This window comes from Panthera onca, chromosome F2 (assembly GCF_046562875.1).
Source record: "Panthera onca isolate mPanOnc1 chromosome F2, mPanOnc1 haplotype 2, whole genome shotgun sequence".
Taxonomy (NCBI): domain Eukaryota; kingdom Metazoa; phylum Chordata; class Mammalia; order Carnivora; family Felidae; genus Panthera; species Panthera onca.
In genome coordinates, this window is record NC_138356.1 from 19,049,234 (window position 1) to 19,076,661 (window position 27,428).

At 37.4% G+C, this 27,428-nt stretch overlaps 1 protein-coding gene across 5 annotated transcripts in view; it reads left to right on the forward strand.

The window, feature by feature from the left end:
* The window catches only part of PREX2 (phosphatidylinositol-3,4,5-trisphosphate dependent Rac exchange factor 2), a 295,426-nt gene extending 282,003 nt beyond the window's left edge, over positions 1–13,423 (forward strand). For 2 of the 5 annotated variants that reach the window (XM_078441822.2, XM_078441823.2), the window contains 2 exons: positions 2,103–2,170; positions 7,450–13,423. In XM_078441822.2, coding sequence (XP_078297948.2) covers positions 2,103–2,170; positions 7,450–7,495 — 114 coding nt within the window. In that variant the 3' untranslated portion in view covers positions 7,496–13,423. The remainder of the gene's footprint in view (positions 1–2,102; positions 2,171–7,449) is intronic. The other 3 variants (XR_013553558.2, XR_013553556.2, XR_013553557.2) reach the window with 3 other exon arrangements.
* The last annotated feature ends 14,005 nt before the right edge of the window (positions 13,424–27,428 follow it).

The window sequence follows — 27,428 nt, forward strand, 5'->3', positions numbered from 1 at the left end:
GTTTGAAGAGATAAGTAAATATATTGTAAGTAATGAGAATAAAGTTTCTTACTGTCAGAAAAGGAAGTTACAAATAGGGAAAGGGAGAAGGCTATAATCCAGAACAAATCCTGTGGTGTGGATTGGGATCAGAGGTAGCAATTTGAACTGATGGATACACACACGCACGCACGCACGCGCATTTAGAAATAAATATAGATGTTTGAGTATGTTTGCCATTAGTTAAATAGCTCTGTCTACTCAGACGACCTAGAAGCATTTACATGCCAATGGTAGCAGTGAGCAAACCCAGTGTTCAGATCTTGGGTTCCAAATATAATTCTCCATTGAAAAGAGCCACAGTGCTTGGAGAAGTGGTTAATCTCCACAACATAATTATTAACTACAAAAAGAAAAGAAGTAACTTTACAGTGGAAAAATCTGGCGGACACCGCTTGAACCGAGTGATGACAGTTACTGTCACCGATAAGATGTAGAGAAGTCATGTGATATGGTGATGGTCAACATCAGTGGTCTCATGCACTGAGGAGGCACAAAATCACTCTTGTCCAAAATGCATGTCTTCTATCTGATCGTGAGGAAACAGCTGACAAACCCAAACAGAAATATTCTCCAAAATAGTGACCAGTACTTAGCAAAAGTATTAAGGTCATAAAAGACAAATCAAATCCAAGGAAATGCCATGGATCAGAGGACCAAGGGGACAAGAAAACAAAATGTAGTATGGGATCCTGGGTTGGATCCTGGAATAGAATCAGGACACGAGGGGGAAATGGTGAAATTTGATTAAGACTTACAGCATTATATGAACATAGATTCCCTGGTTTTGACCATCATACTCTGGTCAAGTGAAGGGTGAGCATTAGAGAGAGTTTACATAGCTGAGTTAAGTATGTGAACTTTCTGTTCTGGTTTTACAACTTTTCTCTAAGTCTAAAACTACTCCAAAATGAGTTATTTTTTAACTGCTTAATTATAATTCCTCAATTCCTTCCCGTCTGTCTTTTTGCCACCCCCACCCCTTTTCCCTATTTGCTTTCCTTTATTTGGTCCATCTTGAGAGGATATATTCTTTTGTTTTCCTTTCTTCCTTTTCTCCTTTTCTTTCTTCCCTTCCCTTCCCGTAGTTCAGAATTTGGTAGCAAGAAAGAGAGTTTCAGAGGTTTTGTATTTCTTTATTTTATTTTTTAAGTTTATTTATTTATTTCGAGAGAGAGAGCACAAACAGGGAGGGGCAGAGAGAGGCAGAGAATCCCAAGCAGGTTCTGCACCATCAACACAGAGCTCAACACGGGGCTCAAACTCCCAAACCATGAGATCGTGACCTGAGCTGAAACCAGTCAGAAACTTAACCAAGGCACTGAGATGCCCTAGAGTTTCTTTAAAACCACTCTCTTTCATCTGTTCTCAGCCCCAAACCCTGGTGTTTAGTTCTATGTAGTAACTAATTCCCATTAGGAACTGAACAATGATTATAGCTTTATTCATGAACTTGACAAGTTGTGAAGACTTTTTCATTGCTAAAGTGCATTGCCTTTGTACTATAAAGTTTGGGGCAGAATTCTTACATTTCAGAGATCCACACGCACATGCCTTGTCCAAAATTGCTTTAGAACTATTTAAGAAAATATTTTCTTGATAAATACTATGAACTTTAAAATAGCTGATTATTCAGCTAAGGATAAAACAGGTTTGTGAGTGCAATAGAACTGTGATTTTCTGTTCCACAAAAGTGAGGACACAGCACATATTTGTAGCCTTCTCGTTTTTTATTTTCAACATCTAAAGTATTGCTTGCTTCTAGGAATAAAGACATAGATGAGATAGTGAACAGGAAGCTGTGATTTAAGTTTATTTTGAATGATTTAGATAGCTATTGAAATAAATATCAACCCTTTGGAAAAATATGTCAGCATATTTTGATACTTAAAGCATTAGTTTTGAAAATGCTCAGATGATAATTTTTCTCTTCTACTTCACCTCATCTCTCTTGATATTATATACATTGTTGGAATAAATATTCTACACTCAAATGTTAATGGTATGCTAAATAATTACTAATACAATGTAGAGCTAAAAATGATTTTCCCTACTTCTCTCAGGGAGCAAGAGTTCAGAACACAGCAAAGAATTTGGGAATCAGAGACAGAACCCCACAGTCTGCTCCAAGGTAAGTGACTCCCCAGGTCTGCTCTTTCCCAAAGGGCTTACCGCCACTTCCAAGGCAGTGTCACTTACATCTAATGCACCTGCCACAGTACATGCCTAGTACAGTACTGAATATAATCATGGAAATTGGCCTCGTAAACACCCTGTGGCTAAATGTGACTAGTCATAAGTGTTCTCTGAATTCAATCAAATTTTAAGGGAAGCAAACTTAGAGGTAGCAGGTAGAAGTCTTGACATTATTCTGTTTTCCAAGTTCCATCATGAATTCAAAGACAAAAGTCCACACAGGTACTACTAATATTTGTAACCCAAGTGTACCGAACTACCAAAATGCCATTTTCATTTATTTTTCTCTGCCTGCACATGCTGTTCCCTCTGGCATGATTGCTTTTCCCATCTGTGTCTGTATGAAAAACTCCTACTTACCCACAAAACCCTTTGTGTCCTTTTCTCAATGCCCTTTTCTCTTTGAAGTCCTGGCTGAGTTTTCTTCCTCTTTGTGCTCCCTTAGCATCTTGTGTATTGGTCTTTTATAGCTCTTTTATAGCTCTGTGTTACAATATATTGTTCCATGTCTCCTCACCCAACCTGAATGTGGATTCTCTGGAGGCAGAGAATATGTTTTTTGGATTTTATTCCTGGCTGATCATAGTGCTGTACCGTAGACACTGAATATCTGAACTGATTTCAAGAACGTGCGAATGAACAAATGAATGAATGAGCTTTTTGTTTGTGATCATATCAAATATTCACAGTTCACATATCATAACAAGAAAAGACTCTAGGGGCACCTGGGTGGCTCAGTTGGTTGAGCGTCTGACTTCAGCTCAGGTCATGATCTCATAGTTCATGGGTTCAAGCCCCACATTGAGCTCACTGCTCTCAGTGCAGAGCCCTCTTCCGATCCTCCCTCCTTCTCTCTCTCTGCCCCTTTCCTGCTCATGTTCTCTCTCTCTGTCAAAAATTTAAATTTTTTTAACTTAAAAAAAGAAAGGACTCTAATTCACCTTTAGAATAAATGAACATGGAGACAGCCATCAAAGAAATGTTAATTTCATTTCCCTGGTGACAATAAGGTAAGCAGCCATCTATCTTGAAGTGGGGAAAAATTAAATAATCTCTTTTACATTTGATTGTTTTTATACGTTGGCATTTTAACAAAAAAGAGACTCCTCCAGGCACTGTCACAGACAAGACACTTTCGTTTTCTATTTACAAAGCAGTTACCAGAGTGAGAATCATGACAGCAGCATTTATGAAGTTATATTTCATCCTAAAAAACTCTGTGGGCAGTAGAAGTACTTTCACAAGGGAAAACATATTTTCCCCCTGAAAATGGATGGAGCACTCATGTTCTAATTGTGTTTATTTTTAGTGCTGGCTCCTAACTTATTTAATCCTCAAGTCTTGTTAATGTTATCTTTCATAGTTGATTAAGTTAGAAAGACTCTGTTCCTAAGGAGTCATTTCACATAGGCATTCTCTCTCTGGCACCTTGAGCCGATGTGGTATATTGTGATAACGGACCCAGTGAAGTGTTAAAATTCCAATAAGAAAACAAGATAATGGTTTAGCAAGGTCTTCATAGCTAGAGCTTATAAACACTAATAAACAGAAGGGTTAAGATAAGACTTCAGCATCCTGATCAATAAACCAATACGCAAGCGGAATACAAGAAAAGAAACTGATGAACTCACTTTTTTCTTTATTGTGTTGTGTTTTAAAACTCTTGAACTGAAACACAATAAAATGTGCCAGCTGTAAAGTTGACATTTTTATAAGAGAATAATAATCCCCAAAGAGAAATCTAAAGTAATTCTTAATTTAATCCTATTTATTCTTTCACTCACTCTACAAATATTTATTGAGGACTTAAGAAATGCAAAGCATCCTGCTCTGCTTCATGGAGGGTAGAAACGTGAGATGAAAATAGAACCATCCCTCAAGGACCTTTCAGTTAAAGAGATGAGATGAGAAAACATAACTGGAAGGAAAGGTAGAAAATAAGAAGCAATGTGTGAGGGGTGGGATCCCACCCAGCTGGGAACCAGGGTTCCTGTCCCAGAGACAACAAATTTAAGAACAATTTGCTAGAAGAAGAATATTCTAGAATGACACCAAATCTTTGGGTTGGACAACAATGGGCAAATGGTTCCAGTCACTGAGAAAAATAAGCACGTGTAGGGAAAGGAGGGTGAGCTCATGTTGGTGACATTGAGACTAAGGATCAGTGGGACACCCAAATGGAGATGGCTTTGTGGGCAATACAGTGTTCTTCCTCCTAACTTTCATACATTGGATCTTCAGATTAATCAACTTATCTTCATCATGAACCAAATATTACCTTTCAGATATAAAGGTACACTGGTCTTATTTTCTATTAGATCACAAAACCTGGGAACTATTGTGCTACGATAGCTTGATTTATTTTATTTGTTTAATTGTGAAGCAGCATACTGAAGTGGTTACACGTGAAAAACATGATTTTGAGTCCCAGCTCCTGCTTGATGACCTTATTTAGTCAGATTACTTATTTTCTCTGAGACAGTTTTCTCATCTTTAAGATAGGGAGAATTGCCTTGGGACAGATTATTATTGACACTGTAGCCTTGAAAATGTCTCTTTTGCCATGTAGAAGGATGAAGGGCATGATCTGTAGGTTGAAGTTTCAAAGTTCTACTCTCAGCAGATTTGGATTTGGGCTGGAAATACCAGCTCCAAGATGGCTGCCTCAGCCCAAACAGGAAAAGAAGAAAGTGGAGCCAGGAACAAACCTTTTCATGCAGGGGCACTGGTGTGCATGGGTGGAATGAAACTATGACAAGGGCCCCAAGGTGTTGGGCAAACCAAGGCCTTCTGTTACCTAACAATTTAGCTGACAAAAAAACAAATGCCTCAGTGCAAGGTAAAAGCCCAACTCTTAACTATTACATTTTACTTCCCAACTCTATCTGCCTGTTCTAAATTCCCAAAGCCCCACGATTTCCATTACAAATGTGTCTGAACTCAAATAACCCTGAGTCACTTCCAAGAAGCCTCACAGAAGCTGAATCTGCCCAGTTCTGCAGTATCCAGAGCTATTATTTCATTAGGTGATCACACGGAGTAGCCTTTTGCCAATTTGCAAGGCAGACGTTTCAAAGACTTGCCTACACAGTGGCATTAGTTCCATTATGTGGAAACGTGCAGTGCAAGGTAATGGAATGTGATGGCTCAGCCCAGATCTCACGGGGTAGGACATTTGCTACCCAGCTTACTGTTTGTGTTCTACCTGAGTAAGGCCACTGCCTTTCCCTTCATTAGGCAGTGCTGTAAGGAAAATGAAAGGATCGAAATTAAAGAGGAAAAGAACTTTCCGATCATTCCATTATTCCGGCACTGGGAATGCATTTTGAAGCAAAACTGTAGTTTTTTACTGCAAAGGCAGCTTTGAACTATATCAGCTCAATTTAATGTATTCTTTTCTCTGGGAAAGATGAAATAAGCTTTTCTGATGTGAGATGTCCTTATTTCAGTATTCATTTTCTTCCATGGAGATTACATGCAAAGCATTAAGCACCTTTCAGACTTGAATAATCTCCAAAGGCAGTAACTTTTTCCTGTGTGTTTCCAGACTGGGAAAGTTTATGTTGTTAACTAGGTTTCTAACTCAATATTCAAACTTTGTCATTCTTTTCCCCTTTGATTTAGAATTAGCATGGGATTAAATGTTGAAGGAGAAGGAAACATAATTTGCTAAGTTTGTCAACAACTCCTGTAAACTGTGTTCAATTTAATTTGTAAAACAAGGGAATCACCATGCTACCCCTATCCCTGAGTTTGGAGTACTTTTGAAAAGGAGCAAAGTTGAAACCTGTACTTAATGTTATTATTTTAGGGTTTTTTTTTAATTTTTTTAATGTTTATCTTTGAGACAGAGAGAGAGAGCGCGCACAAGCCAGGGGAGGAGCAGAGAGAGAGAGAGAGAGAGAGAGAGAGACAGAATCCAAAGTAGGCTCCAGGCTCTGAGCTGTCAGCACAGAGCCCAATGCAGGGCTCGAACTCACAAACTGAGAGATTATGACCTGATCCAAAGTTGGACATTTAACCGACTGAGCCACCCAGGCGCCCCTGTACTTAATATTTTTAGATCACGGATGAGGCTCTCAAGTAGGGCCAGCATGGCCATGGAGCTATTAGGACTGTGAGTATATGTAGTCTAACATCTAGCCACCTCAGTCAGCTGATCTTCTCTCAGACTGTGCTTTTAATAATGGGTGTTCCCTGTCTGGTCACTGTGGCTGTCTTGCATCTATTTTATTTAAATATTTAGAGAGAGAGAGAGAGAAGGAGACAGGCAGAGAGAGAGGAAGAGAGAGAAGTCCAAGCAGGCTCTGTGAGGTCAGTGCAGATCCCGGCATGGGGCTGGAACCTACCAACTGTGAGATCATGACCTGAGCCGAAACCAAGAGTCAGGGACTGAATCGACTGAGCCCCCCAGGTGTCCCTGTCTTGGCAGATATTATGTTCCCCTTAATTTGGTTCACGAGTTAGGATGTTCTGGAGAATGTGGAGCTCTGGAGCTTGTACAATCCTAATTCAGTGCCCCGAGCTTTGCCTCAAGACACCCAGACCTGGGATGTCAAGAGGGAGCCCTTCTTGGCATCTCCACTAGTTCAAGTAGATTCCTTGAGCCACTTGAATCTCCACTTGATTCTGCTGGCAGATGAATGGGACAGTGGGCAGAGATGGGCAGATATTCCCGAGGAAACACCGGATAATTGTGCCTTTGAGATTCAGGCCTCGGGACTCTGCCACATCAGCCTATTCGTAACTGACTGCACCCAAGACACGGTACAGAATGAAACAAATTTCGAAAACTAGTCAGGAAACCAGTAGACCCCTATGAGAAGGCGCTGTTTTGCTACAAATTAGTCATGATAGACAAGATGGTAATTATCACTATAGTATCATCTCCTAGAACTCAGAGAATCAGTTTTGCTGCCAGCAAGGTGAACAGTCAGGGCAGGCAGCACTGGAGCAGAAGCAGCTGGTGTGGGAAAGATGACATTGCGTAATCAGTAGTCGTCTCCACTTACACAGAGACATTGGTGTTTTCTGAAAACTAGAACTGAAGTTTTGGAGTTTGCTAATTCATAAGTAATTTTTAGTAAAATAGGCAATATGATCATGGCTCCTGAACCAGGAACTTATTGTCAATATATTTTTTGTACCAGTAGAAACATCTCAGGTAATGGCAATACGCCAGGCTGCTGTCACACTCTTCCCTGCCTTTCCTAGGCTGTACAAGCTGTGCGAGCCGCCTCCCCCTGTTGGAGAAGAATGAGGAGAATCCCCAAGGAACCAGGCAAGCAGAAGCTTCTGAACACTAGACAAAAGACATGCTGGCTAAACATTCTTCATTCAAGATAAATAAATGAAATTTTTTTCTCTAGCTCCTTCCCCATGGAGTAAATAACCAATGTTCTTCTTGTACGTGGATACTTGTGACGGAAATGGATGAGAGATCACTCAGACCATCTGTAGCTTCACAAACTAATCTATGTGTTGACACTAACTATTCATTTTTAGGGTAAATTTTGTCCTTGGAATTTATGAAAAAAAACCAGGTAAACAATGAACCATTGTGCCTCCTCTCCCATTAGTTAGAATTATTTCATTGTGTTTGTTTTCATCTTCTCTGAATGGAATCATGTGATAATGGAGATTTCCACTTGAAGAAGTCTTTCACTGAAGAAAGATGGACACACTTTTCAAATCATCATACAGAAATGTTACAGACCACATAGACTGGGTGTTATTGTAGGCATTCGGTCCCCTACCTGCATCAGAGAGAGTATGATTTGTGAATGGTGAAGAGCATGCTTGACTCTTTTTCTTACGGGTTTATTTCTCAGTAACAGAGAAGAGAGCTGAATGAGGCTTCTACCAAGACTTTCTTCCCACTGCTTGTGGTGGGAAGCACTGCTTTGTGCTCGTGGACAGTTCCAGCAAGTGGGTGCTGTCATTGGTCTCTGAAATGGCATGGCTTCCTAGGGCCACGTGTACTGGTGCTGTGCCACAGGTGGCCAGGGGGTGGAGAGGGGTGGAGAGGGGTGGAGATCAGGGAGGTACGGGAGGGGAGAGTGGGGTAAAGGAGGAAATTTAAGTCCATTTAAAAAGTCAAATTTTAACTTAGAAAGATACCTAAAATTCTTACTTTTATTAAGACTTCCGTATGAGATGTGAGACTCTGAAGAGAATACACCGTGCTGAGTATTTTTCTATCAAGGTATGTGTACAACAGTGAAAATAAAGCATTATTTGTTGAACTGTACAAGGACTATTAGAGACCTTGATAATGTATGGAAGCACAAGGTGTATTCTATTTTCATTCTAAAATACACGTCATTTTTATCATTTCTATGTTGATAAAATAATATTGTTTTTTAGTGTAATGAATACAGTAATATTGATTTTGAATCTATAATTCTCAAAACAGTTAAAATGCCCTTCCTGTGATTGTGACGAGTATATGGATTTGGACTAATTTAGTATGTGAAATGCTTTTCATAACTAAGGTATATACAGATGATTATTACATTTTAATTTATGAAATTTGATAATGATTTTCAGATGATCATTAAAAATCTTCACTGCCATCAGTTGTGTATTGAATAACAAAAATACTGTGTTATACATATACCAGTTATTCATACACTGGTCAAGCTGATAAAAATTGTTCTTTGGCACAGAAGCACTTAAGATTTTTGCAATAAGTCCTTATATATAATAAGAGATAAACTCAAAGTTTTCAAAGGAAACGTTGAACACTTTGAATTTAATGAAGATATTACCTTAACACAAATACCTATATTAAGTATATCTTAACTTTCAAGGATTTAACATTCTTGATATTATTATCAACTGATCCTGAAGGTCCATGACATTAGTATTTTGCGATTTTCCTGTACTGAAAAATTGATTACTTTCACTGTGGCTAATGAGTGAGCAAAACTGATCAACTATCAAGTATTTTTCATATTGTCTTTACTGTTTTCTAGTCACCATCCTAGAAGCCTTATTTCTCATTAGAAGGATGAAGGGGTCACTTCAACACTTCAGTCTTACTTTGCTATGTTTCATGGAGGAAATTATCTGCAATTATAGTATGTTTAAAATAGCATATTTTTAAGGGTCTATTCTCTATATAGTAGGATGTGCTTAATATTTTAAGGGTTAAATGTAGTGTAAGTGTACCAACCTTCAGAGTGCTTGGTACTTCTTGAATGCTCCAAAGTTAGTAATGATTTCTATTCTCATCAGTCCCTGTCATTTTTTAATTACAATAAAAATTGTAGTTAACATTTAAGTAGTTACTATGTGCCAAGCGGTACCTCCAAGTGCTTTATCCCTATTTGTTGTTATTGTTTCACTAATCCTCACAAAGACTGGGATGGTGTCTTTTCATCATCCCCATTTCACAGTTGAGGAACTGAAGCAAAGAAGGGCCCAGTGACTCGTCCAAGACCACAGGACTGACAAGTGACAAAAGTAGGATTTAAATCCAGGAAGTCTGCCTTCTTAATGCATCACCCTGCTTCTCCATATTCACGTAAGAACTGTTGTAATATTACCCATTATTTGTTAGTAAAGTTGTGACATGTGTTGCCATTAAGTTATACATTTTACATTGAGTAAAAAATGGATGGAAACATATAAAATGTCTTTAATATGTGAAAATCATAAGATTTCCTAGGCATTTTACCATTCTGGATACACATTTTGAGGCAACGCAGTGCTGTTGCAATCTGAAAAAATAGATTCCTCATAATTGAAGGTAACAATTTTAGGTATGTTTTGAAATCCTGGAAAAGTATACCATATAAAATTTGACTACGATTCCAAAACAGTGGTAGCAGTAAAAAAAAAAAAAAATGTCCAATGAATGAATGAATAAAGATGATTTTTCAATATCATAACGTGCCTCCACATGACACTGGACACTTAACTGGCCATGAGTTTTTAGAATGAATTTACCTAAATGCTCACATACTCCTCTACAACTCCTTGAAATGTTGCTAAAGCCCTACCAACAGTTCTTCCAAGTTCTGAGTTTGGACATTTGCTTCTCTTCACCTAAAGGGGAAGGTCATGCATAGAAATTTTGGTTCTTAACGTGGGATCTAAGTCAAAAATAATTGCTAACTAGTAATCCATAGTCAATACATCTTAAATATTCCATTATATCTTATAAAGTTATCTAATATAAAATATAACAAAACTTAATATAATGTTAACAGAATGTTAACAGAATGAGCAATTTGAAGAGACTAGAATTTTCCATCTATTTCCGTTATTGTTTAACAAGAAACAAAGAAACAAAGAAGAATTCCTGTGCTAGCTTTACTTCTATTGGATATATAAAGTTGAATTTAGGAGGTAAGCTTTATTTTATGAACTAATATTCTAATCGTAGAAGTCTCACACTATGTTCTGTCTCTCTTTTTTTTTTTTTTTAAGGTTTATTTATTTGTTTTGAGAGAAAGTGAAAGAGAGCAATCAGGAGAGGGGCAGAGATAGAGGGAGAGAGACTCCCAAGCAGTCTCTGTGCTGGGCAGAGGCTGACGCGGGGCTCGATCCCAAACCATGAGATCATGATCTGAGCCGAAGTCAAATGCTTGACTGACTGAGCCACCCAGGCGCCCCTATTTTCTGTCTCTTTAAATCATATTCTTCCAGTGACCTAGCTTCCCTATGCATTCAGTGGTTACTCTTCTTGTAGTAACAATGTTTAATTTAAAATTACACTAATATCTTATGACACTATAATATATATGAGATTACAATGATACTGATTCTGACCCTATTGATTTAAATTTTATGATAGTTAACTAAGTTCAGAATGAAATGAAATTAATGTTGGTACTAACTATAAAAACCAAGAAAATAAATAGTTAAAAACAAAATCCTGAGGGACATATTAACTAATTTAAAAAAATAAAATAAACTATTTGGGGCACCTGGCTGGCTCAGTCAGTGGAACATGTGACTCTTGATCTCAGGGTTGTGAGTTCAAGACCCACGTTGGGTGTAGAGATTACTTAAAAAATAAAATCTGTAAAAAAAAACAAACCCAAAAACAAAGAAAAGAAACTATTTTCAACCCTCTGAACACATACATTTTATAGAAAAAATAATATTTAGTGACATGGAAGCTTTTAGTTGAGAGTTAGTTACTCTATATATTTGACAATAATGCATTTGTATGTAAAGTACTAAAGTATTCCTTCATTAGTTCATATAGATCTTTTCCCATGTAGCATGAGTTAAGACAGATTATAGGGCGCATTTTTACTCACTTGTATTAAAAAAAAATAATACTGAAGTTTAAAATAGATATCAATACTTTAAGTCATTTTACTTTACATTTTACTTTAAAGGACATATTTAGATTTTTTTCACTAGTGGTATTTACTAATATTGAAACTAATGTTTGGTATGTGACTAAATTGCTTCTGAATTTTTGGAAACTGTGTTTGATTCTTAAAGACTTATTTTTAAGTGGATTAACATAGTAAATTATACTTCCCCAAAGCCAGTGGTAGTTATTCATTAACGTGTTGGTATATACTTGTGTTTGTGCTGAATTTGCTGAATGAATAGTCAGTTGTTCTGCTTAAGTATAAAGGCAAAAGCTTTTGAAATAGTTTTGAATAATCTAAACTCCAGTTAATAAAAATATTCTGTACTCTATCAGAGTTTTGAGGTTTTAATGATAAGCCTCAGAAAAATTTCACCCTACATGAGACAAAAGAGGTGGGGAAAAGTCATGAGAGGAATCTGGGCCAAAAATGGGCCCAGGCTAATTCCTTTAACATATAGTGGTCACAGTCTTCCTAGGTGCTGCAATTCTGTAATTGTCATTATAGTTAGTCTTTGCTTTAAAATTTTTTTTTCTACTTCGAGCCTTTGCCTTTAACAATGATCTCAGCATTCATATGGCCACATTGCATGCATGGAAGACTGTACAAGTAGGGCCTGTGCATGCCCTAGCTGTTGTCCCATAGACACTTGGCCTACTTCACTCAGGATAGCCTGCTTCTCTCACTGAGAAGAGACATCTGAAGTCTACGAAGATAGATGTAGAGATACCTGTATCTCTGTATACATTTTTATATACATATATATTTGCTTTTTGTTTTTATGATAATACATTATAGACGTGACTTAGATTCTCATGTCTTGTTTTGGATGAAGATATGAAATACGGGGTTGTTCAATATATTGAATATTTGTTCTATAGGCATCAGGTTTGTCGAAATACACAGGAAACATGCCTGGTAGGCCATCTTTTGACCACTGACAGTAGTTTTCTACTCGATCTGGAGTCAATTTACCTGACTTTGCCATCCAGAAGAAGTAGCTGGTTAAGAATAAAATTATTGAATTTTCAAATGGTATTTCTACCAGAAATAGAAAGCTTTGGATACTTTCGAGTGCAGATAACAAAATAAATGTCATCCGTGTCCTCATTCCACAAATATGTTTGAGAATTCACTTTGTATAAGGCACAGCCAGTGGGCCTTTTTTTGTGTGTGGGATGTGTTTGGTTTGAAAACTTTCACATTATCTCTTTTGTGTTAATGGACACTTGTGTCTTTTACGTGAGATGACATTATTTGTAATTCAAACCTATTCTAATACCTTATAGGTATATATACTGTAAGAATTCAAGAGTACTAAGTTGGTAAAATGCTTTAGAAAATATACATTTAAATTTGAATATCTAATGCCGCAAGCAAATTTATTAGAGTTTCAGATGAATATGTATTTTTGTAACTGCCAAGTAAATGAGTAGATCATAGCTTTTGCTTAAAAAATATTTTTATAAGTATTCAGTTGATAGTTGCTTTATGTATTTGAATATAATTTACATTTCATTATTTTAAATAGTGAAGTATTTTACTATTTTAAATAGTAAAATATCAAATTTGTTCTATAAACAGTAATTCTTTTGAATATATTCATATTTAACATTGTATAACCTCCAAAATGCAATGATATATTTCACCTGAGTGTATTATTGTAAGAGTCAATTTTTCCTTTGTAAAAGATACATGTAACATAGTTTCAATCATTCAATATTTTGTGAATGGTTAAAATGACCAGTGTCTTATGTATTTCATATCATTTAATTTTGTGTGGAAGACTAGAATAGTAGCATTGTGTTATTAGTGTCAATAATAAAGTAAAATGTAGTATGACCATTTTAGCTACTTTCCGTTTAAATTTAGTAAACCAATTATGTTTTCACCTGTTTGGGAGACAAAAATCCATGGAAACACAGATTTTTACCCCTTAAGAGCTCACAAGCTCCATAGGAGAAACTTGATACACATATGAAACAAATCTACAAATATGAGCCAACGTAAGTTATAGAGGCAGTAATTTACCAGAAGAGGACAGGAAAAGAAGTTTAACATGGGCCACAGCATAGGAGGGCTTCATGGAGATACAAGACTTGTGCTATTTCTAGAATTAAGTAGCCAATCTTCCAAGATTTATTCAGTACATACTATGTACAAGCCCTTGTCCTAGTTGCTGAGGGTGTTACAAATGCATATAATTCCCAAATTCTACAGTTAAAAGAATTTGGTATATCTATTTTATAACAATGATAGAGAATTACAGGGGCACCTGGCTGGCTTAGTCAGTAGAACATGGAACTCTTAATCTCAGGGTTGGGAGTTTGGGCCCCACGGTGAGTGTGGAACCTACATAAAATATATATGTGTGTGTGTGTGTGTGTGTGTGTGTGTGTGTGTGTGTGTGTGTGTATGGAATCCCAGTGAGGAATTTGAAAAATATGTATGTTGTTGACTGCATAGGTAACCTCAGAAAAGTCAAAAGAAATAATCATTGAAGGAAACAAAAGTCAATAACTAGATTTTCCTTTTTTGGAGATCGCTGGTGTTCCCCAAGTTTGCAAAACTTAACACAGTCATAAGAAAATGGAACCAGCAAGCACAGCCTATTTGTTTTAGAACAGCATTTCAGATATTGGTGTTCTAGAGATGCTATTAAGTGAGACATACACAAAGTATTTTGTGGTCAAAATAAGGTTAAGAAACAGAATTAAACAGGCGTTTTCATCATAGGATTTCTCTGACCTTTTAATGTACCTTTTAATCATGACTTTAGAGGAGAGAGGTGATATGCTATGTTTTCCAAACTTACTAGAGGGTAGGACATATTTCATAAAAGATTTGTTGATATTTCCTTGGGACACATATATTCAGCAAAGTGCGATATGGTAAAACTATTCTAGAAATTTCATGGTAACATGAAGAGGAAAAAAGGTAAATACATTAATAGGAGATAATATAGCCCCGGAGTACCATCAAGGCTTAAAGGAAGAAAGGACGAATATTGACATAAATAGTAACAGTGGATTGGGATTAAAAGCAGGTTGTTATATAAAGTTTTTTTCTCTTTCAATTGATCTATGTTCAGGATATTAGGGGGCAAAGAAGAGCTTATTTTATACAGGATTACAAATGTCTTCTCCGTTCTAACCACGTCAGCCCTGTAATATGATCAGATGTTGGAGTAGAGGACACTATTGTGTTAATCCTTGGCTCCAGTGTGCCATGTTTTCTGAACTAAATTTGTAATTTCCGACGGCTCTGTCCAGGGTGTCTTGAGTTAGATGACTTGAAAGTAAAAGATGAATTTTCTCTTCACAAAACATGTTTTAAAATATGCTAAGTGTAGGGTTTCATGGACTGACATTGATTAGTCATTTGAACATGATTTGAATGCATTAATACAAACATCTCACTGGTTTTTTGAAGGTAGGTCTTGATAATGTGAACACCCAAACCATCTCCAAGATTCCTTGGGATGAGGAATTTTCCTGATGTAAATGTGGACCCCTTCACTATTAATTAAAGAGGATACACGAGAGGAAGTTTCAGCATAAGACTGTCTAGAAATTTAGCAAGTTTGTAGACATTCTGCCCTTGTCTCACTATGTTGCTTTTATTTAGGAGAGATATATGAACTCCTTGCCAGAAAAGTGATAAAATATATTATTCCAGGGCTGTGAGCTCAGAGAAAAAAGGCAGTGATCACCACATGATATAATAGAGTGTTCGGTTTAGGGCACCTTAGTTCAGAAGGATAAAGACAAGTGAGGGTATAAAAGATGGTCAAAGAACGAGTAAGGACATGCAAGGATTGATTGCCAGGAAATATTAGGTCCACTAAAGACTACTGCCGCTCTAACTGCCCACATGTTGACTCACTGTTAAAAATGTTTACCTCAGAGTTCAGACATTAGGATGTTCCCTAATTTTAGCAATGAGGGACCTGGAAACTGTAACCAAACACAGAGAAAATACGTTCAATGATTATATGAAAGGAGGCTTTTATATACTCTTTGAAAAACTTGTTTGAATTGTGTAAAATATTATAGTTGGAAAGTAAGCTAAGATAAGCTTTGTTTTCCCCACTTTTTAAAACTGAAGTGAGGGGCACCTGGGTGGCTCAGTCGGTTAAGTGTCTGATTCAGCTCAGGTATCTCGCTGTTTGTGGGTCCGAGCTCCACATGGGGCTCTGTGCTGACAGCTCAAAGTCTGGAGCCTGCTTTGGATTCTGGGTCTCCCCCTCTCTCTGCCCCTCCCATGGTCATGCTCTCTCTCTGCCTCTCAATAATAATAAATAAATGTTAAAAAAATTTTTTAATAAAAAATAATAAAATTGAAGTGAAATTCACATAACATCAAATCAACCATTATAAAGTATACAGTTCACTGGCATTTAGCACATTCACAGTGCTCTGTAGCTGTCACGTCTGTCTAATTCCAAAACATTTTTATCATCTCCAAACAAGCGTTTTTAATTCAAATTATTTCAAGATAATCATAGATTCACATTTTTTACAAAGTTGCCAAAGCAATTCAATGGAAGAAGGATAGACTTTTCACCCAGTGGTGCTGGGACAATTGGACATCAGAGGCATAAAAATGATTCTTGAACTCGATATTATGCCTCAGACAAAAATTAACTCAGAAAAGATCATAGATTTAAATATAAACATAAAATTGCAAAGATTTTAGAGAAAAATAGAAAAGAAAATTTTCAGGATCTAGGTCTATATAGAGCTCTTGGTCGTGACACAAAACACATGATCCATAAAAGAAAAAGTTGATAAATGAGACCTTATCGAAATTCAAGGTGTTTTTCTATTTTAAGATCTTTGTGAAGACAGTGAAAAAACAGGTTACAGATTGGGAGAAAATAGTTGCAAACTACATATCTGACAAATCAGTGTCTTAGAACATGTAAAGAACTCTGCAAATAGTTGCAAAATGTTTCATACTGTATGATTCCATTTACATAGCATTCTTAAAAGGGCAAAATTATAGAAAATTCCGGAGAACAGATTAGAGGCAAATGGACAGGAAGGAAGTGTGTGTGGCTATTCAAAGGCAAAGAGTGATCTTTGTGATGGTGGAGCATTCTCCCATTTAACAGTATTCAGGTTGATAACCCAATTATTAAACTGTACTATTGCTTTCTTTTTTTTTTTTTTTTTCTTTTGAGAAAGAGCTAGTGGGGGAGGGGCAGAGAGAGAAGGAGACAGAGAATTCCAAGCAGGCTCTGAGAGGTCAGCACGCAGAACCTGATGTGGGGCTCAAACTAAAGAAACCGTGAGATCATGACCTGAGCCAAAATCAAGAGTCCGACGCTTAAACCACTGAGCCATCCGGACACCCCTGTGCTATTTTTTTCAAGATGTTACTTTTCAAGGAAACTTGACAAATGTCAGATTTCTCTGAATTATTGCTCAAAACTGCATGTGAATCTACAATTATCTTAATAAAAATTTCTATTAAAAATTTAGAATGCATTTTAAATGACTTTCCAATCGTAGTTTTAAAGGTAGCTTTATTAGTAAGGAAAATGTCTTCCTGAAAATGAAACCACATTTTGAGATAGAGGCTAATAAACGTGATGATTTCCTTTTATTCTTCCTCCCAGCATTCATTTAGTCAGAAAGTCAGTTGCTCACATTCAGCACCCACGGTGTGGAAGGCTTAGTATTGGGATTGAGTACCCTGTCCACTGTTCAGGGGCCCTTGAGGAGCTCGTATTTTAGATGTGTGGCAATCTAGTACTCTGATTTAGAGGCCCCCTTCAGCCCTTAATAGCTCTGTGACCATGGACAGGTTACTTCTTTGACCCTCCGATTCCCAGAGCTGTAAAATTGTAATAATAATACCACTTACTTCACAGGGCAGTAGCATGAATTAAATGAGATAACGTAGGTTAAGAATTTAACACTGAGTCTGACACCTGGAAGCACTCTCTAATGTTCACTAGAAAATAGACTAGTAAGTGTCTTTATGAAATTGAACTAAGATAAAAGTAGGAGGAAAGTCTTACTCTGGAGAGATTGTTTCCTTCAGACTGAAGGCTTGACTGGGGAAGAGAGAGATGAGATCAGAGGGGTTACCTGCTATTTTGAAAGCATGATATGCCATGTTAAAGAGTTTGTAGTTTATCTGGTGGGCAGTGGTGAACCTTTGGAAGTTTTCAAGCAGGTAAACAAATGAAATGATCAAAATGGTTATATATACAACAGTGCAGTTAGAAGGCTGTTGCAATGATTGAAATAGTGTTTCTCAAAGTGGGATTCTCAGGCCACGTTCATCAGACTCTCTTAAAGGATTATGCTCAGGGATTTCATTTTTAATAAGCTTTATGGGTGATTCTTTTTGCATGCTTGGGTTTGAGAATCATGGTCTAAAGGAGAAGTGATGGGATTCTTAAAATAATATCAGAGATTTACAGAGAAGAGAGGGAATTTTGAGAAATATTTAAGGGGTAAATTAACAAGATTTGTTAATGCATAGGATGTGGGGAAGTACATTAAAGGAAGAATTAAGGATGTTGCCAGAGTTTCTAACTTGGACAACTGATCTTCATAATAAGGGTCTAGGGACTGGACAGCTGAGGGTAAAATTCTGTCACACTAAAATTTAAACAAAAGAAAAGATGCTGTGGATTAAATCCAGAAGGACTATTTGAAGTGGTTGAGAGGAGATTTCAAGCAACTGGGTGGTTATGGAAGTCAAGAAAATAGAGTTCAAAGAAGGAATTGTCAAATGATTCAGGGATCGTAAGTAAAATGAGAGGTAAAAAGGGCATTTGGCTGTTGAGTTACTTTTATTTCTTTGCCTTTGTTTTTAGTTGCAGACATTTTATGAGCTTTTTTGTAAGATAAAAAAAATTTTTTTTTTAATTATAGCAATTAATAATCCCAACAGAGTGCCTAGTGTCTGGCACCACTACCAACAATAGATGATACCTGTTAGTCCATTTCCTTCAGTATAAGTGATAGAACCAAAGTCTGACTGCCTTTAACACCAAAACAAAACATAGAAAGGATGAGGCAGGGACACCTGGGTGGCTCAGTTGGTTGATTTCAGTTCAGGTTGATCTCGCTGTCGGTGAGATGGAGCCTGCATCAGGCTCTGTGCTGACAGCAGGGAACCTGCTTGGGATTCCTTTTCTCTCTGCTCCTGCCTCTCTGTCTCTCTCCCTCTCTCAAAATAAATAAACAGTTTAATTTTTAAAAAAAGGATGAAGCAAATGTAAATGTAGGTGGATCTTTGGAGCAGGACCAGTCATTAGGGTTAAAATGTCACTCAGATATTTCTCATCTCTTCATTTTGCTTTTGTTTGTTTTTGCCCTTCTCAGACCAGCTCTGCCTTAATGATAGCAAGTTGGCCACCAACATCACTGAGCTTTTAATTCAGTTTACTGATACCAGTGGAAGAGAACTTACCAAAAGTTGCAGCAAAATTCGTGCTTGCTTCTGATTGGTCTGGTCAGAGTCATGTGACTTCCCTTAAACCAATCACTAGAGCCAGGCAGATGCTGTACTCTCATTGGCAAGAATTACATTGTCCTCTCTTGCTTAAAAGGAAGAGTTGTCAGAGGATTCCCAAAAGAAAAATCAGAGTGATATTACCAGAAGCAGAAATGGATTCTGGGCAGGCACAAACAACAGATGGCCAGAGGAGTACTAGAGTATTCATGTGCCAATCTTAATTACATGCTTTATCTTGCATTGACATGTTTATCAGTGTATTTCCAGTTCTGTGAATTTCCTGATCTTTTAAAGCTAGAACAGGAAAGTAGTAGTGGTTATCTTTAAAAGAGATACTTGGTCTAAAAGCAAGGTTATATATGATAGATTATATGTTGAGCAGATGAGGAAAACGAACAAACTATAAATAATTTTTTCTATAAAATTGGTAGGAAAGGAAAAGGAGAGAGCTGGAGCTATAGTTTGAATAAGAGGCAGTATAAAGTGGGTTTTTGTTTTTTCACTTGTAAGCAAGGGATCAATGGAGAATTATTTCTCTATTAAGAATGAAAATGATTAGTTTTTTTTTTCTATGTAGCTATTAGGTAAAATGCTTTTCACAGTAAGGGTATGTAAATACACATGTGTTGACTTTTATTTGGCTTTGACCCTTAGAGATATATTACTCAACTGTAAGTTTCCAATGTGATGTTAACCTTCGTAGAGACCATGTTATTTGGGAAAATGGGTTTAGGGGGTCACAATGCATATTTGACAGATTGATGATCCAAACACGAACTTCATATTTTGGTTTTGTTTTGTTTTGTTTGTTTGTTTTTTTATACACACACACACACGAAATTTTTTTTATTCACTCATCTATTGGACATTTGGGTTACTTCTACCTCTTGGTTATTGTGAATAGTGCTTCTCTGAACACAGGTATGCAAATATCTATTTGAGATCCTACTTTCAATTCCTTTGGATATATATACCCAGCAGTGGGATTGTGGGACCATATGATGCTTCTTTTTTTGTTTGTTTGTTTTATTTTTTTTAATTTACATCCAAGTTAGCATATAGTGCAACAATGATTTCAGGAGTAGATTCTTTAATGCCCCTTACCAATTTAGCCCATCCCCCCTCCCACAACTACTCCAGTAACCCTCTGTTTGTTCTCCATATTGAAGAGTCTCTTATGTTTCGTCCCCTCCCTGTTTTTATATTATTTTTGCTTCCATTCCCTTGTGTTCTGTGTCTTAAAGTTCTCATATAAGTGAAGTCACATGATATTTGTCTTTCTCTGACTAATTTCGCTTAGCATAATACCCTCTAGTTCCATCCACGTAGTTGCAAATGGCAAGATTTCATTCTTTTTGATTGTCAAATAATATTTCATTGAATATACCATATCTTCTTTATCCATTCGTCAGTCGATAAACATTTGGGCTCTTTCCATAATTTAGCTATTGTCGATAGCACTGCTATGAACATTGGGGTGCATGTCCCTTTCAAAGTAACATACCTCTTACCCATTGGATAAATACCTAGTAGTGCAATTGCTGGGTCGTAGGGTAGTTCTATTTTTAAGTTTTTGAGGAACCTCCATACTATTTTCCAAAGTGGCTGCACCAGCTTGCATTCCCACCAGCATTCCAAAAGAGATCCTCTTTCTCCTCATCCTCACCTATTGTTGCCTGAGTTGTTAATGTTAGCCATTCTGACAGGTGTGAGGTGGTATTTCGTTGTGGTTTTGATTTGTATTTCCCGGATGATGTTGAGCATTTGTTCATGTGTCATTTGGCCTTCTGGATGGATGTCTTCTTTGGAGAAGTGTCTATTCATGTCTTTTGCCCATTTCTTCACTGGGTTATTTGCTTTTTGGGTGTTGAGTTTGATAAGTTCTTTATAGGTTTTGGACACTAACCCTTTATCTGATATGTCGTTTGCAAATATCTTCTCCCATTCTGTCAGTTGCCTTTTAGTTTTGCTGATTGTTTCCTTCGCTGTGCAGAAGTTTTTTATTTTGATGAGGTCCCAATAGTTCATTTTTGCTTTTGTTTTCCTTACCTCTGGAGACATGTTGAGTAAGAAGTTGATGCAGCAGAGGTCAAAGAGGTTTTTGCCTGCTTTCTCCTTAAGGATTTTGATGGCTTCATGTCTTACATTTAGGTCTTTCATCCATTTTGACTTTATTTTTGTGTATGGTGTAAGAAAGTGGTCCAGGTTCCTTTTTCTGCATGTCACTGTCCAGTTTTCCCAGCACCATTTGCTGAAGAGACTGTCTTTATTCCACTGGATATTCTTTCCTGCTTTGTCGAAGACTAGTAGACCATACATTTGTGGGTACATTTTAGGGTTCTGTATTCAGTTCCATCGATCTGAGTGTCTGTTCTTGTGCCAGTACCATACTGTCTTGATGATTACAGCTTTGTAGTATAGCTTGAAGTCTGGGATTGTGATGCCTCCTGCTTTGGTTTTCGTTTTCAAGATTGCTTTGGCTATTTGGGGTCTTTTCTGGTTCCATACAAATTTTAGGATTATTTGTCTAGCTCTGAAGAATGCTGGTGTTATTTTGATAGGTAATGTATTGAATATGTAGATTGCTTTGGGTAGTATTGACATTTTAACAATATTTGTTCTTCCTATCCAAGAGCGTGGAATATTTTTCCATTTTTTTGTGTGTTTTCTTCAATTTATTTCATAAGCTTTCTATAGTTTTCAGTGTATAAATTTTTCACCTCTTTGGTTAGAGTTATTCTTAGGTATTTTATGGGTTTTGGTGCAATTGTAAATGGGATCGATTCCTTAATTTCTCTTTCTCTTGCTTCATTGTTGGTGTATAGGAATGCAACAGATTTCTGTGCATCGATTTTATATCCTGCAACTTTGCTGAATTCATGGATCAGTTCTAGCAGTTTTTTGATGGAATATTTTGGGTTTTCCATATAGAGTATCATGTCATCTGTGAAGAATGGAAGTTTGACCTCCTCCTGACCGATTTGAATGCCTTTTATTTCTTTGTGTTGTCTGTTTGCTGAGGCTAAGCATTCCAATACTATGTTGAATAACAATGGTGAGAGCGGACATCCCTGTCTTTTTCCTGACCTTAGGGGGAAAGCTCTCAGTTTTTCCCCATTGAGAATGATATTAGCGTTGGGTCGTTCATATATGGCTTTTATGATCTCAAGGTATGCTCCTTCTATCCCTACCTTCTTGAGGGTTTTTATCAGGAAAGGATGCTGTATTTTGTCAAATGCTTTCTCTGCATCTATTGAGAGGATCATATGGTCCTTGTCCTTTCTTTTATAGATGTGATGAATCACATTGATTGTTTTGTGGATATTGAGCCAGCCCTGCATCCCAGGTATATATCCCACTTGGTTGTGGTGAATAATTTTTTAGTGTATTATTAGATCCAGTTGGCTAATATCTTGTTGAGGATTTTTGCATGCATGTTCATCAGGGAAATTGGTCTAGAGTTCTTTTTAGTGGGGTCCCTGGTTTTTGGAATCAAGGTAATGCTAGCTTCATAGAAAGAGTTTGGAAGTTTTCCTTCCATTTCTATTTTTTGGAACAGTTTCAAGAGAATAGGTGTTAACTCTTCCTTAAATGTTTGGTAGAATTCCCCTGGAAAGCCATCTGGCCCTGGACTCTTGTTTTTTGGGAGATTTTGATTACTAATTCGATTTCCTTACTGGTCATGGGTCTGTTCAAAATTTCTATTTCTTCCTGTTTCAGTTTTGGTAGTGTATATGTTTCTAGGAATTTGTCCATTTCTTCCACATTGCCCATTTTATTGGCATATAATTGCTCATAATATTCTTTTATTATTATTTTTATTTCTGCTGTGTTGGTTGTGATCTCTCTTCTTTCATTCTTGATTTTATTTATTTGGGTCCTTTCCTTTTTCTTTTTGATCAAACTGGCTAGTGGTTTATCAATGTTGTCAATTCTTTCAACAAACCAACTTCTGGTTTCATTGGTCTGTTCTACTGTGTTTTTGGTTTCAGTAGCATTAATTTCTGCTGTAATCTTTATTATTTCCTGTCTTCTGCTGGTTTTGGGTTTTATTTGCTGTTCTTTTTCCAGCTCTTTAAGGTGTAAGTTTAGGTTGTGTATCTGAGACCTTTCTTCCTTCTTTAGGAAAGCCTGGATTGCTATATACTTTCCTCTCATGACCACCTTTGCTGCATCCCAGAGGTTTGGGGCTGTGGTGTTATCATTTTCATTGGCTTCCATGTACTTTTTAATTTCCTCTTTACCTTCCTGGTTAGCCTATTCATTCTTTAGTAGGATTTTCTTTAGTCTCCAAGTGTTTGTTACCTTTCCCAATTTTTTTTCTTGTGGTTGATGTCGAGTTTCATAGCATTATGGTCTGAAAATATGCATGGTATGATCTCGATCTTTTTGTACTTGTTGAGGGCTGATTTATGTCCCAGTATGTGGTCTGTTCTGGAGAACATTCCATGTGCACTAGAGAAGAATGTATATTCTGCTGCTTTAGGATGAAATGTTAAGTCCATCTGGGCCAGTGTGTCATTCAAAGCCAGTTTCCTTGTTGATTTTCTGTTTAGAAGCTCTGTCCAGTGCTGTAAGTGGGGTGTTGAAGACCCCTAATATGATGGTATTATTATCAATGAGTTTCTTTATGTTTGTGATTAATTGAATTATATATTTTGTTGCCTTCAAATTTGGAGCATAAATGTTTACAATTGTTAGGTCTTGGTGGATAGACCCCTTAATTATGATATAATGCCCTTCTGCATCTCTTGATACAGTCTTTATTTTAAAGTCTAGATTGTCTGATGTATGTATGGCTACTCCGGCTTTTTTTTGTCAACAATTAGCATGATGCATGGTTCTCCATTCCCTTACTTTCAATCTGAAGGTGTCTTTAGGTCTAAAGTGGGTCTCTTGTAAACAGCATATGGATGGATCTTGTTTTCTTATCCATTATGTTACAATACAACTTTTGATTGGAGCATTTAGTACATTGACCTTTAGAGTGAGTACTGAAAGATATGAATTTACTGCCATTATGTTGCTTGTAGGGTTGGAGTTTCTGGTGGTGTTCTCTGGTCCTTTTAGTCTTTGTTGCTTTGGGTTTTATTTAGTTATTTATTTTTTTTCATCTTTTCCCCCCTTAGAGAGTCCTTAAAATTTCTTGCAGGGCTGATTTAGTGATCATAAACTCCTTTGATTTTTGTTTGGGAAACCTTTAATCTCTCCTTCTATTTTGAATGACAGCCTTGGTGGATAAAGAATTCTTGGCTACATATTTTTCTGATTCGGCACATTGAATATATCCTGCCACTCCTTTCTGGCCTGCCAAGTTTCTGTGGATAGGTCTGCTGCAAATCTGATCTGTCTTCCCTTGTAGGTTAAGGATTTCTTTTTCCCTTGCCGCTTTCATGATTCTTTCCTCTCCGGAGTATTTTTTGAATTTGACTATATATGCCTTGTTGATGGTTGGTTTTTGTTGAATCTAATGGGAGTCCTCTGTGCTTCTTGGATTTTGTTGTCTGTGTCTTTCCCCAGGTTAGGAAAGTTTTCCACTATGATTTGCTCTCATCACCCTTCTACCCCTTTTTGTCTATCTTCATCATCTGGGACCCCTATGATTCTGATGTTTTTACTTTTTAATGAGTCATTGATTAATTCTTAAATCAAGCTCTTTTGCCTTAGTCTCCCTCTTTTTTCCTGCTTCATTATTCTCCATAAGTTTGTCCTCTCTATCACTGATTCTCTGTTCTGCCTCATCCATCCTTGCCACCGTGGCCACCATTCGAGATTGCAGCTTAGTTATAGCATTTTTTATTGCATCCTGACTAGCTTTTACTTCTTTTATCTCCGCAGAAAGGGATTCTAATCTATTTTCGACTCCAGCTAATATTATCTTGATTCTAAATTCTGGTTCAGACGTCTTGCTTGTATCTGTGTTGGTTAAGTCCCTGGCTGTCATTTCTTTGTGCTCTTTCTTTTGCAGTGAATTCCTTCCTTTTGTCATTTTGAAGGGAGAAAAGTAATTAATGAGGTAGAAAAAAGTTTAAATAAAAAAATTAACAACAGACACACACACAAAAATTAAATAAATGATGCTAGATCCTAGGTGTGTTTTGATCTGGGTGTTGAAAGGGGCTTGATAGATTAGAGAGAAAAAAGGGAATGAAAAATTAAAAGGAAATCATTTGAAATTTCAAAAAAAATGAATACACTGAAACAGAATAAAATGAAATGATGGAATAAAATAGAACTTGAAAAAATTTACCCAAAAGTAATAAATATAGTAGAAAAAAATTAAAGAAAAATAGTTTTAATAAGAATTGAAGATAGAAATAAATTTTTTCTCTTTGTGTATTCAAAAAAAAGAAAAGAAACAAAAAAGAAAAAAAACAGAAAATTGAATAGGTGGACCAGAGAATATACTAAAATACGATTGAAATTACTTGTTTTCCTCTAGAAGTCAAACTAAGTGCTTTGAGTCTGTCAACTAAGCAGGCAGAGAGATTTGTGTTTCTGAAGAGCAGGGTTGGCGCTTAGTGTAATGGCTCCATTCTCCACTAGATGGCGCTGCTAGCCTACTGAGGTGGATTGTTGTGGCGCTTTTAGGTGCACATGCGCATGCGCAGGAGCAGTGAAAAATGGCGTCGCCCACCTACCCCGTTTCTAGTGTCGGAACTGTGTTCTTCCCCACCAGCAATCTCCCACCCATTCTTTGTCTTCGGCTTCCATCTACTCCCCACTTTTATACTGTCCGTGACCAAGCCTCAGGAAGCACCTCCCTCCTGAGTTTTGTCTCAGATGGCGGCCGTTTTTCCCGACCCCTTATTTCTGAGGGACTATGGCTTTGACCCCTTCCGCCCCTCTGCAGGAGGGTCTCACTGAGCATTGGCCGAGTGCCGGCCACACCCAGGAACGTTGGTGAGACCGTGCTGCTGCCGACACCCAGAGACTGCAGCTGGGCACCAGCCTGCCCCAGAAAAAGTTCATGCGATCGTGTAGCAGCAACATTTCAGGGATTTTGGAAAATCACAACACACATCTGGCACCAGGCTTCACCCTTAACGACCTTGTTCCAGCACCAGCGAATGTGGTTGTTCTCCCAGGTCCACTGGGGCCTTGGTCTGTTGTGGGGAGCCACACAGGGTCTACCAGATGTTCTACCAGCAGTGAACTGCCTCTCCCTGCCTGGCCCAAAGACTCCCGGACCCTACTCTGCTCCTGGGGATTTGCCCTTCTCACCAGAGCACTGCCAGGTATCGAGCTGCGGCGTTTCAGATTCTGCGCTCCCCGTTTATAATGGAATTTAAACACTCTCCTTTCTCCTTTCTCCCTTTTTAGTTCAGTCTCTGCGGCTGTTTCCACTTTTCCACTTTCTCTCCAGCGCTTTTGGGAGGAATGCTTTAACCATATTCCCCACCCCCCCCCACCCCCCTGTCTCCATCCTCTGTCCACAAGCAAGCAAAAACAGCTCCCTGCTCTTTGCAGCTTCTCTCTCCCCCAGTTTACCTCTCTGCGCCGTCTACCTGCAAGAGTTCTGTGGTTCAGGTTGTGCAGATTGTTGTGTTCGCCCTCAAATCAGTTTTCTAGGTGTGCAGGATGGTTTAGTGTTGATCTGGCTATATTTCATGGATGTGAGACACCCGAACTCCATATTTTGTTTCAGACATCCTCTGAATGTTGAAAATGCCAATAAGGCTATCTAAATGATGCAGACTTTTATACTTAAATTACACACATTATTGTCCACAGAATGAAAGTATTCTTAAAAAGTAAACAGATTAAAGAAGGTTTCTGACACACTATTTTGAATTCAGATCTAAACAGTGGATGGAGTATTTAATTCTGAGCTTATCCCTGACCATTGCTTTTGGGATAGAATAAAAAATCAGAAGTAGAAATACTAGATGATTATTACTAGGTTTGTAATCATAAGCTAATAAGTGTCAGTGGTCTTGAATTTTAACTTTAAAACTGAAATCCATAAAGAAAAGTATCTTGTGCACTCCAAGTGAAAGAGGATGGAAAGCCATTACATAGTGTTTTCACATCTGACGTTATAAATCACAAAGACATGTAAGAGGCATTGCCTGCAGCTTTTCTCACGCCTCTAGGATACATTTCAAGCATCTTTTGGAGTGCCTTTAACCCACTGTCACTTTATTCTTCAACCAGAGGAGAAAAGGGAAAAGACTGTTATTAAGTTTCATTTTTCCCAGGACCATTTCATCAAAGTCTATGAGATCACTGAACAGAGTTATCAACTGCCTGAGCCCAGGGCGACAGATAGCAAATGATGCCAAACTCAGCTCTAGGGAAGAAGCAGAGTGAAAAGTTATCTGAAACATCTTCTATTAGCATTTATATGGACATTAGTTAAGGGAATGGTTGAAA